General features: G+C 35.7%; 1 protein-coding gene across 4 annotated transcripts in view; it reads right to left on the bottom strand.

Annotated features, from left to right (window-relative positions):
* The window catches only part of LOC135620340 (transportin-1-like), a 38,006-nt gene extending 21,840 nt beyond the window's left edge, over positions 1–16,166 (bottom strand). Inside the window, exons 1-12 of one of the 4 annotated variants that reach the window (XR_010489694.1) lie at positions 15,796–16,166; positions 12,330–12,617; positions 5,424–5,513; positions 5,230–5,307; positions 5,063–5,143; positions 4,700–4,750; positions 3,973–4,058; positions 2,597–2,663; positions 2,449–2,505; positions 2,313–2,342; positions 2,103–2,186; positions 1,855–1,968 (exon numbers count right to left, since the gene is read on the bottom strand). Coding sequence is in view for 3 of the 4 variants with exons in the window: in XM_065123241.1 (XP_064979313.1) it covers positions 1,855–1,968; positions 2,103–2,186; positions 2,313–2,342; positions 2,449–2,505; positions 2,597–2,663; positions 3,973–4,058; positions 4,700–4,750; positions 5,063–5,143; positions 5,230–5,307; positions 5,424–5,513; positions 12,330–12,617; positions 15,796–15,978 (1,209 nt within the window). In the remaining variant the exon portion in view is untranslated. The remainder of the gene's footprint in view (positions 1–1,854; positions 1,969–2,102; positions 2,187–2,312; positions 2,343–2,448; positions 2,506–2,596; positions 2,664–3,972; positions 4,059–4,699; positions 4,751–5,062; positions 5,144–5,229; positions 5,308–5,423; positions 5,514–12,329; positions 12,618–15,795) is intronic. The other 3 variants (XM_065123241.1, XM_065123239.1, XM_065123240.1) reach the window with 3 other exon arrangements.
* Positions 16,167–17,206: the final 1,040 nt, after the last annotated feature.

Raw genomic sequence — 17,206 nt, forward strand, 5'->3', positions numbered from 1 at the left:
TCATGAAGGAAGTTCACTTGGTCAACTATGAGGTCTTACCTTGTTAAGAGTTTCCCCATCAGAAGGGATAAATATATTAAATACTTTCATGCTATTGCTAAATGGCAGAGGTCTAATTTCAATTCCTTAATCGAGGATGGAAATGGATGTGTGAAAAACCCATAGAAATCCAAAAGTTAGTTCTTACTTTCTATAAGTTTTCTATTACACATCCCTTGATTGGGTCAGAATACCTCAAACTAATCCAGATCTCTAGCTAATCTCAAAATGTCATTCTCAAGAAAACCATATTTTCCCTAGGTCTGATGGCTTCTGTATGGGTTTTTTACAGGAGCTTTGTGATCTAATAGTTTTGAGCAGGGTTCTCAATTTCGATGTGTACTGCCCGGTATGGGTGGTACATACCGGTCCAAGAGGATATTGATACGTGGACCGCCCTCTACCGAGCAGTACAAGTGTTTTGATCCCATATCAAGCGATATGGGGTCTGTACCAAGCAATAACGATCAAAATCTGACCATAACCGAGATGAACTGGTTGATACGCCTCGAATTTTGACCGTTACCAAGGTGTACCGGTTGGTACGCCTCAGATTTCAACCATTATCGAGGCATACCGATCGGTATGCCTCGATATTTTTGAACTGTTACCTCTAGGTATTTTTGAAGGTTTTTTAACTCTTTTTGGGCGTACCGTAACGAGCAGGACTTGGTACATCAAAATTGAGAATCTTGGTTTTGAGATCTTATTAAATAAGCCGCCTATACATCTTTCAGCAAATCTCTCAAAAATTTAACTTGATCTAGAAATTTAATCCAGTCATTATACTTGAGAATGAAGATATCAATGTGAGCCAACTTAGATCAATTGACCTATTTAACTACAACCATAAAATTCTGCAAAGCTGGACAGCAAATTAGTTGTCCCCTGGTGAACTTGATTCGTCCTAACCAATCAACATTCATCGACCGTAGAGACCTTGTGAATTGTTTCATGACAACTCACAAAAAGATTCACCTCTACACAAAAGATCATACAGAAGACCACTTCAAGAAGGCATTTGATAAGGTTTGTTGGCACTTAATCTTAGGTGTGTTTAAAGCTGGGGGCTTTGTCTCTAAATGCATTTGTTGGGTGGAAACCTACCTCTGTACCTCCTCTATGAAATTTAGATAAGTGAATCACTGACTCCCGACTTCTCTACCAAGTGGGACTGCATCAAAGTGATTCCCTGTCACCACTTTCATCATCCCAGCTGCAGATCTCCTCACCAAATCATTGAACCTAGAAAAGAAGGCTAGTCCAACCAATGGCCCAGGCACGACTAAGCCCTTGACTTGATCTTTAGTTCTTTAATTCACAATTATGCTCTCATACTACTGCCATGGAGGAAAGGCATCTTATTGGGCTAATGTAGCCCTAACCTTTTCCAAGATTTGTTTGGGTTTAGATATTAATTTCTCCATGAGAAAATTAAAGCACATTGGGCATAATTTTGTTAGGGGGCATCTACCAGCTACAATTCTCAAGTACAAAGCATCAAACTTCACCTACAATTCAAACCCTTTTAGTGCTATCTGATATTGGCTGAGAATGCTTAATTTTTTGTGATTATATTTAAATAGATAGACTTATCAGAGTTGCAATAATAACAAGCCACAATCTCCATGGGCTTATTTATGTCTGTTGTTTTGTAAAATTTGCTTTTGCTTTTTCAAATGATCTGGTATTCTGCTTTATCTAACTTACTTCCCTTTTTCCATTTTGCAGCGTTGTGGATCACATATCAGCCCAAACTGAATCAAATGCTCTTTTCCAATAACCAGCTAATGCATAGATAAATTATGTGATTACCTGAATCAAAGGCATCAAAGTTGGAAGAATTTCTTCTCCAAAAACATTTGAAAGGATATCTAGTCCAGCTGCGCTACATTTCCTCAAATTCCAAGTGTTGACTGTATCCTCGTCCTGTCGACAACAGCAACAAAATAAAACTCAGAAAATGTTGATTAAAAACATAGGAATCAAATGGCAGTAATTTCCATCTGCATCCATATAACACTGGTGGTGGCTGTAGAGTATGACAAAATAGAGTACGAAACATGAAAACCACAAGCTTGAGAAGATACATCTTCCATATTATCAGATCCATGGAAGCGTGATGAATGAAAACGAGGCTTCAGATCCTGTTAAGAAGACAATTTCATATCATTTACAAACAAGTCAATGGGAGTTTAAAATTCAATGACAAACAACCAACTATCAAATAGCACTACCAAGTTGTGCAAATCCTCTCAACGGAAAATAAATACCTGATCTCTATCTGGAAACGACTCATCTTCCTACAAGCAAAAAGACAATATTAGGAATCCAATTTACCACACAGGAGTTCAACGAAAACACAGAACAAGCACCACTAACTGAACCACAATATAAAATGAAGCACACCTCGGCATCAAAAAGTGTCTCATCATCATCAGCATAGGCCATATTCAACATTAATACCTACAGAATTTTTTGCGTAAAGCATAACCATTACTAAAGCAAAATAGAAATACATTTTTGAATTGTCTGCTGATAGGAACACAAGATATACTGGAATCAAGCGTGGCAAATACTCTCTTAAGGAATCTGGAGGCAAAGTACCATCACAATACGCAGACCTGAAACACCAGAATCATGAAAAGTCAGAACCAGCCAATTTTTTTTCTCTTCCTTATGCTTGAAGAATAACATATAACTTGGTCATAATTTAGATCTACAAAGCGAAAGATGCACAAAGGAAATTCAAATCCAAGCACATAATCAATATATATTCGTGGATATAGTGCCTTATCTTAAACTTGTGCCAACCAGTCAACATAATCTCATTTTCTCTTCCAAAAGGTAAAAATAGATCAGCAAACACTAAGAAATCTGTTTGTGCACAATCCCTGAAGGCACATAACTCAAGTCCAAAATTACAAGTGAACTATAAATCACTTGAAGCAAAAAAAGTAAAAAAACAAAAAGGAGAAAAAAAAACAGTTGAGCATCAATGCTGTTTACCTAACCAAATCAGACAACAGCAATAGCTAAAAAAGAAAAGGTAAATCCCCTTGGTTGCTTGTAAGTAATTTTTGGTTTATTACAACAAAAACAGTAAGTGAATGCAAGGATTGAAATACCATACCGTACCGGTGTTTCGAGCTTGGCTTGGTACGGTATGGTACCATGTACCGAGTGGTATGCCAGGGTATACCGATCGGTACACCTAATTTAGGTGTAAAATTATCCGAAAATATCTGAAAATAAAAAAAAAGAATACATACTTCTAATTAAAGAAAGAGAATGCATACTTCTTGATTAGAAAGTTCTTCCTCTTAATCTTCCCAAATTAACCTCGATTCAATTCATAAATCATTGTTTTGTAGAGTTTAGAAGAGTACAAATGTGAGAAAAAAAGAGTTATGCGATAGTTTAAGAGAGTATAAGAGTAAAATAGGGGAGAATAAGAGTTTAAAAACCTATAAGAAAGGGCTCCAATGGTCAATTTGACCGTTGGAGCACTGTTACTACGCGGTAACGGTCGAAATCGACCGTTACTGAGCTGTGCCGGGTGGTAACAGTCGAAATTTCAATCGTTACCGCCCGATATAATCATGTATCGTCTAATACGGGGCGATGTTAAGCATTCCGCCCGGTAGCAAGCAGTCTGCGTACCGGTATATTATCGGACCGATACGTACTGCCCGTACCGGGCAGTATTATTCGAAACTGTATACCTTGAGTGAATGTACACAAGAATATATCACATTGGCAATTGACTTCAAAGATGACTTCAAGTGCAAGTCAATTTCCTTTTTTCCATTTGCAGCAAAAATATTGATAACAGATAATTAATAAGAAGCTCGTGTGTCATCCATGGATAATGAAAAGCCAGATGCATTTTGCTAGCTCACAGTCACACAGTACAAAACCCACTGAACATACCAAAATTCACAAGCTTCGAGAGAAACTTCATCATCAGGGTCCTTATTGGCTTGCAAGAGATACTCGATTACATTTCTCAAATGGGGCTGCAATATCCAGGTCAATTATTACTTAGAGACATAATCAACAAAAAGAAAACAACAACATGCACTAGCAAGCTTATATATATTTGGAGTCTCTAATTGGAAGTATGAGTCCAATGTACCAAATATTGGAAACTAATATAAATTTAGCTCATTAATTTTATAAGCATGGAAAACTTGAAGATCTTGCAGTACTGCTTACCAGAGAAACCAAAATAGGGACAAATTCATGATTTGCTGCAGGCTGTAGCAAAGCCTGGATAATCATGCTTCATATCTCAATGCATGGTTTACAACACTGTACCATACCGCTCGATACGAGTAATACATACCGGTCCAATAGAGGGCAGGTTCGGGCGGTACATCGGTACACCTTAGTGTATCATGTTTTGATACATTTGGTACAGCTCGGTATATACCGTACAGACAGCTGATCGATACATCGGTATGGTACGGTATTCAGAACCTTGTCTCAATGTGTACAACAATAGGATTGTGCCAGCAGGTATGCCAACCAATATGTCGGCATTCTGCACCATGCCCATATCTCAGTGCCCAACCAAGAGAGGGCAGTAAAACCAACATGGGAATCCATGGACGCAACAGCAAAAAGACCTTACAATTAAGCAAAAAGTTTCACATACCTCCAGGAATGATGGTCGAACTTCTATTAGTTGGACAAAGGCAGAACAGACCTATGTACCATAGGAAATAATTACAGATCAGAAAGCAAGATGACAATGTTAAAGGTAACAAATAATTCTATATCATCAATGAATAGTGTGTCAAAAAAAATGAAAAATAACAGCAAAATCTGCTCTAAAGACAAATATCAGTGTGAAATTTTTAATTTTTTTGTCAACAATAATGTCATCAATATGATTCATCCAAAATCCAACCGTTACTAAATTCTGCACTTCCGAAACTCATAATCCATGAGTCAATAGTATAAAACTTGATGAAAAATAAACAAAAACATTAAGAAAGTTAAAAGTCAAGTAACAGACCAGTTTTCGCACTTCTGCAGAAGGGTCCTTAGCAAGATGAAATAAACCCTGAAGGTACTGATCCATGGACATAAACAAGGCCTGCATAAGGATTTAGATTACATCAAGAAGACAATAATTTAGTTTTGCAAAGGCTTAAAACAACTTTAATGTTATCTTCTACTTACTGCAGGCATGACTACAATAAATTGATTGATAGAGCCCAACGATAGCTTTCTCAATATGGCATGTGGAGACTGGAAGAACTGAACCAGAGACAAGAAAGAAACATTTTTTTTGCTGACTGTAAGGTCCCAGTCACTAAAGAAAACCATAGTATACAAAAGAAAACAAATTAAGGTGAATTAAAAGGTAAAACTACCTGCAGCAATCTTGGCATAAAAATATTGATGGGGCGTTCAGATAATCCTGGAACATCCACATCAAGCTCTTCGGGGACATCCTCGCAAATCTATCATAATGAAGTAAAGGTAATTTTTAGTTTTATATGGAAAGTATATAACTCTTTAGGGGGAAACTTAAAATGATACAAACTTCACAAGTTGCAAACATGATATCTTAATTTCATAATACTTTCATGGGCAAATTTTCATAAGGTATTTTTACAAATAATGTTATCCAATTCATAAAGAAGCAAGAAAAGTCTAGTAAGGAGCTACAAGGGCAGGAGTTGGTAGCTAAGCATTTTAGAGTAAGCAATGCTAAGATTAAGCATATTAGGTAGTTTTTAGCAAGCTCTCTGTCACTATAGGCTTACGTCAAATATCCATTTTATGTTTTCATTTTTTTAATGCCTGTAATGGATGACTAGGCATATTCAGGATAAACTTCCTTATATTTGTTGTTCATTGATAATATTTTCTGAGTGCAGTTTAGTTGATATTATTACAGAACTTAAGTTATGAAGATAAATATTAGAAACTAAGGATTTTAGTCTTTAGTTTTTAGCAAACTAAGAACTTAAGTTTTTAGCAAGCTCTCTGTCACTATAGGCTTACATCAAAGATCCATTTTATGTTTTCATTTTTTAATGCCTCAAATGGATGACTAGGCATATTCAGGACAAACTTCCTTATATTTGTTGCTCATTGATTATATTTTCTGATTGCCGTTTAGTTGACATTATTACAGAACTTAAGTTATGAAGATAAATATTAGAAACTAAGGATTTTAGTCTTAGTACGACTAGAACTGAATATATGAAAAGAAACTTAAGAGCAATGCTTTTAAAACCATACCGTACCGCTTGGTACACGAACCGCCCGTTACTGGGTGGTATCAATGATATAGCCCCGTATTGGACGATATAGGGTTGTACCAGGCGATAATGATCGAAACCGACCATTACTAGCTGAAATAGTGCTCCAACGGTCAATTTGACCATTGGAGCCCTCCTCAAGGCTTTTTAAATCATTTCCTCCCTCCTATTTCAATCTATTTCACTCTTTCACTCTCATTAACTCTTTCAAACTCATTTTTTTTCATATTTTCACTATCGTAAACTCAACAAAGCAACGATTTGTGGATTGATTCAAATTTAGGAGGCTAATTTGAAAGACTTAGGAAGAAGAACTTCTTAATCAAGAGGTATGCATTCTCTTTTTAGATTTTTATTGATTTATGAGATAATTAAGCATATTTTATGTGATGTATAACTTAATGTCTACTATGTTGTTTGATATGTTTTTGGTGGTAGAATAGTATTAATTAGGGAGTAATTAAAGTATTTAATGTTATGATTAGTATGTTTAATATTGATTTATTCAAAATTAGACACTTAATAGGTCAAATGTTTATATTTCATATATATTATATATTGGATCATGTGTTTGTGATGGCATCATAGGTTTAATTAGGTTTTAGTAAAGTTATTTAATGCTGTGATTAGTGATTTTAATGATGATTTAATTGAAATTTGATCGATATTAGGTCAATTCAATGTCTTTAATGCCTATTAGGGTGTTTAACATGTTAATAGTGTTGAAAGAGAAGTAATTAGTGAGTAATTAACTATGTTAATCGTATGATTAGTGTATCTAATGATGATTTAATCAAAATTTGATCGATATTGGGTTAATTCAATGTCTTTAATACCTATTAAGGTGTTTGACATGTTTATAGTGTTGAAAGAGAAGTAATTAGTGGGTAATTAACTATGTTAATCATGTGATTAGTGTATCTAATCATGATTTCATCATAATTTGACCTACATTGGATCAAAATTATGTATTTAATGCTTCTTTTATATGTTTCATATATTTATGATAGTAAAATAAGTCTAATTAGGTTTTAATAAAGTTATTTAATGCTACGATTAATGATTTTAATGATGATATAATTGAAATTTGATCGATATTGGGTCAATTCGATATCTTTAATACCTATTAGGATGCTTTACATGTTTATAACTTATTTGATTTAAATTGGTACGAACATGGTACCAAAGAAACAATCATATGATGATGCATAGGCTCATGCCCAAAAGATGGATGGGAATCATCATCATTAGCAATGTATTTATTGTGACTAAATTGGCAAGGGTGGAGGAATCACTCGGATGAAGATGCATTTGGCTGACGTATATCCCAATGTTACAAAATGTAAGACGTTATGACGGAGTTCCGTAAATCATTTCAAAACAAATTACAACAAGCAAGAGAAGATACAATTAAGCAAGAACTGGGAAGAATACTGTAGGGCTACACAGGAATCAGTTTATGACGAGTATGAGGGTTGCAACGATGAAGTCGACCTGGATCTCACAACTGGTATTCGTGCATCATAGGAGAATCAGTATATGTACGACGAAGCAATGAGGTATCGACAACCTGACTCACAATGGGAGCATGGCGATGGCAGTGGAATCCAGAGGTCGACCAGCATGAGGCAACCAACTGCCCCTCATTAGTTAAGTTGAACTAGTAGCATGAGGCATGGTGGACTCCGTGGTTTTATAAGAGGTCCACACCAGATATTAAAAATATCGATCTGCAAGCCTATCCTCCACAAACAGCAAAACAAACACGGATTGCCGATGCAAATACAAAAGAAAAGAAGCGAGATATTGAAAATGCAATTTCAAAATGGTTTAACTTCCACAGAATTCTAGGAAACACAACCCAAGGTCCATATTATCAAAGCATGATCTCCTATATTCAAAAGTTTGGCATAGGGATCTAACCTCCAACACTAAGAGAGATTCATGACGTGTATTTAGATGAGGAGGTGGCAAAACTGAATGACTGGATCAAATCCTTCAAGAGACAATGGGACGAATATGGGGTGATACTGATGTGTGACAGTTAGACGGGGCCAACAAGAATGAGTATCATCAACTTTCTTATTTATTGCAACAAATGAGTGGTGTTTCATAAGTTAGTTAATACTTCTGACAAGATCCAAGATGCAAATTATATTGAGAGCTTAATGGATACCATAGTAGATGAGATCGGACCACAATACATTGTCCAAATAGTCACTGACGACGGAGCGAATTTCAAGAAGGCCGGTTTGTAATTGATGGAAAAAAGAAAAACATTATTTTGAACTCCATGTGCAGCTCATTGCATGGATATAATGCTTAAGGATATTGGTGAGCTGGACGCGGTCAGTAGATGTATAGCTCGAGCACAGTCAATTACAAAGTTTATATATAATCGTCATTAGGTCCACTCTTTAATACAAAAGTATGTAAATGATGAGATACATACTTATATGTGGCACTATTCTTACCTAATTTATATTAATTTTGCTAAAACTATAGTAAATATATATTTATTTCTAACTTAAAAACCCTATCCTAACTTTTTTTTTCTATTTTTCAAGTATTTTCGGAGGATTTGATATATATTTTAGGATGCCGTATCGTACCATACCGAGCAAAGCTCTGTACACTGGTATAGTACGATATTCAGAACCCTATTTGAGAGGTAAAACGAAATAAATTTTTGGAGAATAAAGAGTTATGTTAAAATTAATGGGAAAAAATTCCTAGAAGTAAATAGATGATAAAAAATGAAAACATGATCTAGAACCAAAACTCATACTATGAGATAATATTATCTACACCTTAATGGTATGTATACACTAAATTGTTAAATTTGAGTTATCGACACAAATAGTAGATCACCACAGCAATGCAATAGGAAAAACAAGAAAGCATAAGTAATACAACATGAAAATTAAGACAAACAATGAAGAAGCAAATTATAAAATAGAGCAAACTCAACATAGCAGCAAGGAAAAACGAAACAAAGGAGAGGGCAAACCAGTAGAATACGACAGCATTACAATAAATAAAAATTTTGAAACAAAAGAAAATAATCAACAAAATAGCAATCATTGCCCATTCATTATTATTTGCTATTCACAACGTTGGAAATTCTAATAGAACAAACAATAAATTAAAAACAAAGCAACCAATCTCATGATCTTATATCTATGAAGTAAATCCAGTGGTAAGCATCAATTTGCACCTTTTTCAAGGTCGATCAAATTTTCACTTCAATTAGCATATTATCATATAAAGTCTCGATCCAAAATTATGATAAGCTGTTTCAACAATTTCACAAGCATACAATATATTCCTATGGAAAATAAAATACAACCAACAAAGGACATGTCACGTCTGCTCGTGTCACTCTTAGTTCAAACAAGGAACTGCATGATGGTCTCTTGTCACTGTAACCATACTAGTTTCACATGTAGATAAACTCAAGGATTTTTGTGCAAATTAACCAACGTTAGCATGGGATGAAACATCCTGCATTAATAAGTTATTGGCACAAAAAGGACCTATATGACTAGGACTTTAGTTCCGTACCATAATAGTATCACGATTCCCTCATGCCACAAAACAGAATTTTTTTTCATAAAATGATTTAAGAAGGAGAGAGGTCATCATAACAATGTCTAGAAAGTCCTATTCAAGTTCATTAAGAATGAATCAGTTTCTTGTTGTCTAAATAGATTATAATTTTTTTTTATTGATATTATGTTCCACCTTCAAGAATCATATCAGTGAGTCTTGTGTCCAAGGTGCCTTTGACATCATTCAATGTCTTGTTTGTTCATCAATTGCAACAAGACTAACTATTTGAATTCTCTAATGTTTCATTAACATCATATGATCCCCCTCACTGAACCTTATATTATGATATAATGCCTTTCCAAGAATTGGAAAATAGTTCTGTCATGATGCAACATAAAATGCAGAAGGTTCCTAAATAGTGTTAAGTAAAACAAAAGTGAAAAAGTTCTATAGCACATAATATACACAGGCATGCATGTTCTGACAAAAGGAGAATTACTGGAATCAGCATCAACCATATACGATCGTCAAAGCATAGGAACAAGTAAAAATTTGATTGAAGATTCACATGTGCTATCCAATAGATAGCATTGCTGAAATTTCCATGGTTCATGAATAAAAAAGGAAAAGGATGATATTATTTGAAAGGAAAATATATTGGATCGTCAGGTTGAATCCAAGCCTGTATAAATCAACTATGACCAAAATGGGCCTCAACTAATGCATTTTGAGATATATCACCTGCAGAAGCAACTTTGAGGATGTAAAGACTTGCCATACAAGTCATCATATTCAGAAAGAACAGAAACCTGACGAAGACAAGGTCTCACTCCTTTCATTTTGACAGTGAATTTCTGATCAGGTTCCTGTTCTACTCTTTCCTTCTACTCTAATTTACCAGGCAATTCTATCTCAATGTTGTTTCTTCTTTCCTATTGCATTAAAAACAACTTGCTTTATTGGGTTAGGGCTGCACGAGATCTTGTTTACTAGTATGACAAAGCCAGGTTAATTTAGTGACAGCATTAGCATCCTACTCCTACCTTCAGAAAAGAGAGTTTTAATCAAGGAATTTATGTTTCACTTATTTTGAAGTGCACTCTACCACATGATAGTGGCTCATAGTTAGTGTAACATCTCTTGAAACCAAGGATTGAAATTTTATACCGTACCGGTATACCGAGCTTTGCTCGGTACGGTATGGTACCAAGCGGTACATGTATATATATATATATATATATATATATATATATTAAAAAAATCTAAAAAGGAGGCATACGCTACCTCAGTGACGTCGCCTCCTCCTCTTCTCCTCGTCGCCTCAAACAAGGAGAAGAACGTGATCTCCTCATCTGTGGCGTTTGTCGAAGAAGGCGGCAAAGACATCGAAGGCCGCAGATGTCTCCGGCCTTCGGCGACCTTCGGCGAAGAACGTAGCGAAGGCCGCAGACGTCTCCGGCCTTCGATGAAGAACGCAACGAAGAAGAAGCCGCAGAATTGCATACGAGGTGATGAAGGAGACAGCCTCTTCCATTGCTCTAGCCATCGCCTGGCCGTTACCTCCTGGAGTAGGATCGTCGAGGGAGGGCGACGCCGGATCGGGACGCATCGAGGTTCTCTCGATTCTTCCTCTTCTTCAAACGCTCTCTCTTTCTTCTTCCTTCTCCCTCGACACTTCTTTTTCCCTCGCTGCAACCAGGCTGATATTGCCCGGTAGTAGGCGGTCACAGTCGAAATCGACCGTTACCGCCCGATACAACCCCATATCGTCTGATACGGGGCTATATCAAGCGTTCCGCCCGGTAGCAAGTGGTCCGCGTACTAGTCTACTGGTGGACCGGTACATACCGCCCGATACTGGCGATATCATTCGAAATTTAGAACCTTGCTTGAAACTATTTAGCATCGTGTGGGTACTCATACAAACTATACTTAGAACTTAATTGAATATTTATTAGCTTATTGGCTATCTCAATTATACAGCAACAACTATGACAAGATATAAGGGCCCAACCATATGCGGGCATCTCCATGGGTCTTTTACTATTACTAAGCTATGATAAGGGCAATATCATTAGTCAATGAGGAGACATAAATCTCCATTTATTATAGTTTTCTCAAGTCTTCTCTACCTCACCTAACACCATTAATCCTAGTTAAGCTCACCTCATCAAACCGGTGCATCTAAACATCCAACTGACTTTGGGGTTATATAATTTCGCAAAAACATGCCAATTATTGAAAGTCTTAGCAGTTAAATGATACACAAATCTTGTTTCTAAGAACAACAACCATAAATCATGTAAGTACGAAAAAACACTAGTACTTTTGAGTATAAGGAAATAAAGGTTATTGAGATAAAAGCTAAATTAAGTTTCTTCAGAAAATTGCAAATAAGGGAAAAAAAAGAAAAGAAAGTGAGAAGAATTCAAACTACATATTTGCAAGGAAAGCTACCTTGTATATAGCATCCATAGCACCTTCCATATGATTAAAATCATTACTGGCTAAGCATCGAGCAAGAACCTGTAATAACTCTGGCCAGCCAGCAACTCTGTCTAACTGAACTAGAACACTGATAATAGTACCAACTGTAGATCGAATCGTCCTATCTGATGCCCCTAAACAAGGCAACAATTCTGACTTTATATATTGCCGATATGAAGAAGACAAGGAACTGAAAGTTGCCCTGAGATTGTTTTTCAACAGCAAACCAGCAGCTTGTCGTACTTCCAGTGATTTACCCTGGTTTAATTAAAATACATATTTCAAAGAAGTTAAAATGCTGCAAACATTAATAGATGATGAACTGCCATTTCAAAACCAGGATTTTAACAACATGGAGTGATAAAAAATTATTCAGTAGCTGTACAATTCAAGTTGTAGTTAATTCAGCAATGGAAATTGATTACTCTGAAAGAGAACCAAAAGGACAAAGACATGTAAAATGTGAGGAAGTCATTCAGAAGTACAAAAATAAAAAAAGCAAACACACACAATCAACTAAAATCCCACCAGCAAATTCAACGTGTAACACCTGAAAAATGAAGCTAGCGCAAAGAACAAAAAATGAACTTGCCTTCAAATTCACCTTTAGATTTCATAAAGCTACACCTTCCAGGAAAAAAAATACTGTCATCTACCAACCTCTTGTACAACAAATACTGGAGTACTTAATTGACTCATATAATGTGCATCAAAGAACCAAATCACTTCGATATACCTTGCTCATCAATTCTTCAGCTTCAAAAACCCATGAAACTACTTTTGACCAATGCACTTGTATAGTTCATCAGCACGAATTAATCATATGTATAAACCTTTTTCAAAAAAGTGGAAAAAACTTACTGCAAGATCGTGAAACTAATTCCCTTCATCTTTTCAAGAACCAGGAAAAAGATTCCAGCAATTTGATTATAAAAATTGAACTCTTTGCTTTACGTTAATAATACTTCAAAGACTAAATCCAAAATATTAACTTGAGATAAAAAGTAAATTAAACATGTGTAAAAGTAATAAACTGTCACAGAGAAATTTAGTCCAATCAAACACCTGATAATTGCCTCGCTGAAAAACTTATGCCTCTGTGCCAAATTCACAGCTAAACCAAATGATCCAGAACAAAATAAACAAATACAAAGATAAAATCCTCTAGTTTGGTCCATCATCTTGAGAAATTATATAATTTTTGAGCCAAATATCCTATAAAATATTATCAAATTTGTAAATTTTATCATTTAAAAAAGAAGTTGCTCATGGCTCAACTATCATTTGGTCAATAAGATGCAGGTTTTCTAATGGATTGGTAACTCTGGTAGGATATAAGCCAACTGACAAATCTAGTAAGCATTGTACTAGTCTTGCATTATGTAGATACACCACCTTACCAAGAGTCCAAGACCATGTTGTTACCACATCTAAAACTGTCACAAGAACCCCATGCAAAACCTAGCTCAAATCACTCTCTAATCACATTGTCTTCCAAGTTGCATAACTGTAAACCATATTACCATCTCATCTAAGAACACCAAAATCACCAAACCTCATAATAATGAAGAAAAAAACAAACTAAATATGAGGTAATAAGTATATTCTATCTCTACTTTTTATCACCCATTTTCCATTTAGGCCTCTAAATTCCAAATTTTCATTCAATATAAATATCTAAAAAAATCATATCATTTTTATTGACTCATCATAAAAAACACACTAAATATGAGGTAATAATTATACTCTGTCTCTGCTTTTTATCCACCCGTTTTCCATTTAGGCCTCTAAATTCCAAATTTTCATTCAATATCAATATCTAAAAAAATCATATCATTTTCATTAACTCATTGTCAACTAATCCATCTTTACTATTAAGGTCTGGACATATCAACTAGTTTTCTTAGCATTCTTTAATATTTTAAGCATTCCCCTTCATTCTTAGCCTAAAGCTTAAGTTCATTGAAGAAAATTAATGTTTAATATTTTCCCATATTCAAATCACAAGTTTCCTTCTAGATCTTGTTTATAGACCACTACATGATATTACATCAACACAATGCATGTTCTCTAGCCAACAAGCAGATGCCCATTTAGTTGTATCTCTTCCCAAATCCCAAAGCCATTCATGCTTCTCTTCTAAGTGCTCATGCCATGCCTATTAATGATAGCACAACGTATGTAATCATGATTAATTGATACTATTAAGTTAGACCAGGAGGTTGACATATGATATCAGGCTTTGAGACAATAACAAATGAGTTGAAAATTTCAGTTTTAAGTTTCTGATGAGGCTGTATACCAATGGAAAAAAAAAAATGACTATAGGAGGTTGACACATAATATCATGATTCTGCTTCACCACAAAACATAAAGCTCGATCATTACTTCAAAGCCATTTTTTCCTGAATCTTTTGTACCACTAATGCATGATTTTTGTAGCAAGGCTCTTGGGTCTCCCCGAAGCGGAGGCATGGTCAGTAAGAAAACAGAAGTTCTATCCCTCCTCAAACTTACAGCAGGTCCCCATTCATTTAACTTTAAGTTGCAGTCACATTATTCGCTGACATATAATTGAATTTCAGAAGGTGCTTGATTGTTTGCAAAATTGAGATTGCAAGCATCCAATTATAAGAATGAAGCAGATAATAAAGGGAATTACAGCTGCATTCGCCATTCCATCTTGCAACCATAACCTACAAAACTTCTTACAGATAGTTTGGTCACAGATATGCACACTAGAAGTTGGGTTCTGACCTTTGCATTTGCAAATGCAACGCAACCCCAATTATGGACAAAAAGAAACACATACAACCAAGAACACCTCCAGAGAATTCTTTCACAACCATCCAAGAAGACCTTCAGAGCATTCTTTCACAACCATTAGCTACCCAAGGGGAAAAAAAATATTAAACTACATGCCCAAAGATGACTGCAACATGAAATAGAAGGCAGCCAACAGTTGAAAGGGAAAAAAGGTAAGATAACTCTGCAAGCTTGCTTAATTTCAAAGAGGAACTTCTGAGTTTAGTAGATTTCCTCTAAGGAATACTTATACTTTGATTCTCATATTAAATCACCCTTTCTTTTTCTTTTTTCTTTTTTTCCTCCAGGTAAGAGATGTGGGTGCCCTTTCAACAGTGCCACTTGAACCACCAACGGATGAAATCGATGACAATCAACTGAGATATAAGAAGCAGGCAATTCAACGATTTTTTGATCAAAAAATGATTTACTATCAACCTCGGTTGTCACATGTTCCTGCCATATCATACCTCTTGGTGGAAACAAAGCATATAGTAAAACCCTCCGAACCACCAACACAACAAACGTCAAACAGGTAGCAAAGGCCGCCATGCGCCATAAGCAAACGACCAAGAACAAGAAATAATCATGCTAAATAGGGAAACAAGAAGAAGAATAATAATTAGAAGACCTCGGCGTGGGCGAGTATGAAGACGAGGTAGTTGTTGAAATCGGGGAGCTGGTTGTAGTGCTGGAGCTGCTGCCAAATCCGGGATTGATCGGAATTGGGGGAGATGTGCTGCTCCAGAAGGCCGCAGATCTCGCGGAGCCCCTCGTCTCGCGGCTGCCACAGCGCCGTCGCCTCTGCTGCCATCGCCCCGCCGCCACCAACCGATTCAAGCCAAGCGAAGCGAATCTAATCGAATCGAACGAAGGCTGGACGAGGATAAAAAAGCTGGAATTGCTACCGAGGAGGGAAGAGGAGGTGGAGGAGCGAAAGGAAAAGGATTGATAGGAATCAGAAGCCGATGTCGTCGAAGAGAGACGACGTGTGCGTGGAAAAAAGCCGGAGGTGGATCGAGGAACGGTACAAGGTAAAAGAGAGGTGTATGGAAGGGTAAAATAGTAAAAATAGGATTATGGCGGACAATAGAGAGCTAGGGCTGCAATTTGGGTTGGACTCAAATGGATTAGGTTCGAGATTTTGGAACTCCAGTCCTAACCATTCGTGGAATCGCAATTCGTAGGCTCAATTCGAGTCGCCTTACGGCTGAGACGAACCAACAACTCAAGCTCGACCGAATTCAATTTTTTATTTTATTTATAAAAAAATAAAATATAATTTTATTATATTAAATAATGTATATAAAGTGCATGCATGAATTGGAATATGAAACTTATCATCTCGTATGACGATGCACAAATCTATCTATCTATCTATCTATCTATCTGATTTGACATATATGATCTTCCATAGAATTTAAATCATATGGAGGATCATTCATTGCCTCGTTTACTCTCGTCACAATGAATCGGAGATGTGTATTGGCATTCATTTAGTATAATATATACGTTACATGAGGCACATAAAATCAAAATTATGTAGCTATTTTTGCTCGATGATTGAGATTAATTTAGTGACACATGACTCCGTTCGACTAGACTTAATCTAAATGTATGTATTCATATTTATCCACATCCAATTGTCGTAATACATTAAAAACCAAGAGAGATTTAACAGAAATTATAAATAATATGTTAAATTCTTAAACCAAAAATATTATTTGAATCGTTGTGATATTATGATCGTCGAAGAAAACTGGTTTGTCATTTGATGAAAATATGCATTAGAATTCACACAAAAAATATGAGATGTCATTACTTAAAAAAGAGCGATTAAGTATAAGTTGGCCAAAAATAAGCATGGCTCGATAATAAAAAATAATAAAAAAAGATTAAAAATTACGTAAATGCATGGCCAAACTACCATCAATCTATTCAAGTGTTAACATGAAAATATAGTAAGAGAGGAGAATATGATTCTAATTCTTTTTTAAGATCGAATCATTGTGATTTTTCGAATTCGATGATAGTACTCCTAC

Source organism: Musa acuminata, chromosome BXJ2-8, assembly GCF_036884655.1.
Source record: "Musa acuminata AAA Group cultivar baxijiao chromosome BXJ2-8, Cavendish_Baxijiao_AAA, whole genome shotgun sequence".
NCBI lineage: Eukaryota > Viridiplantae > Streptophyta > Magnoliopsida > Zingiberales > Musaceae > Musa > Musa acuminata.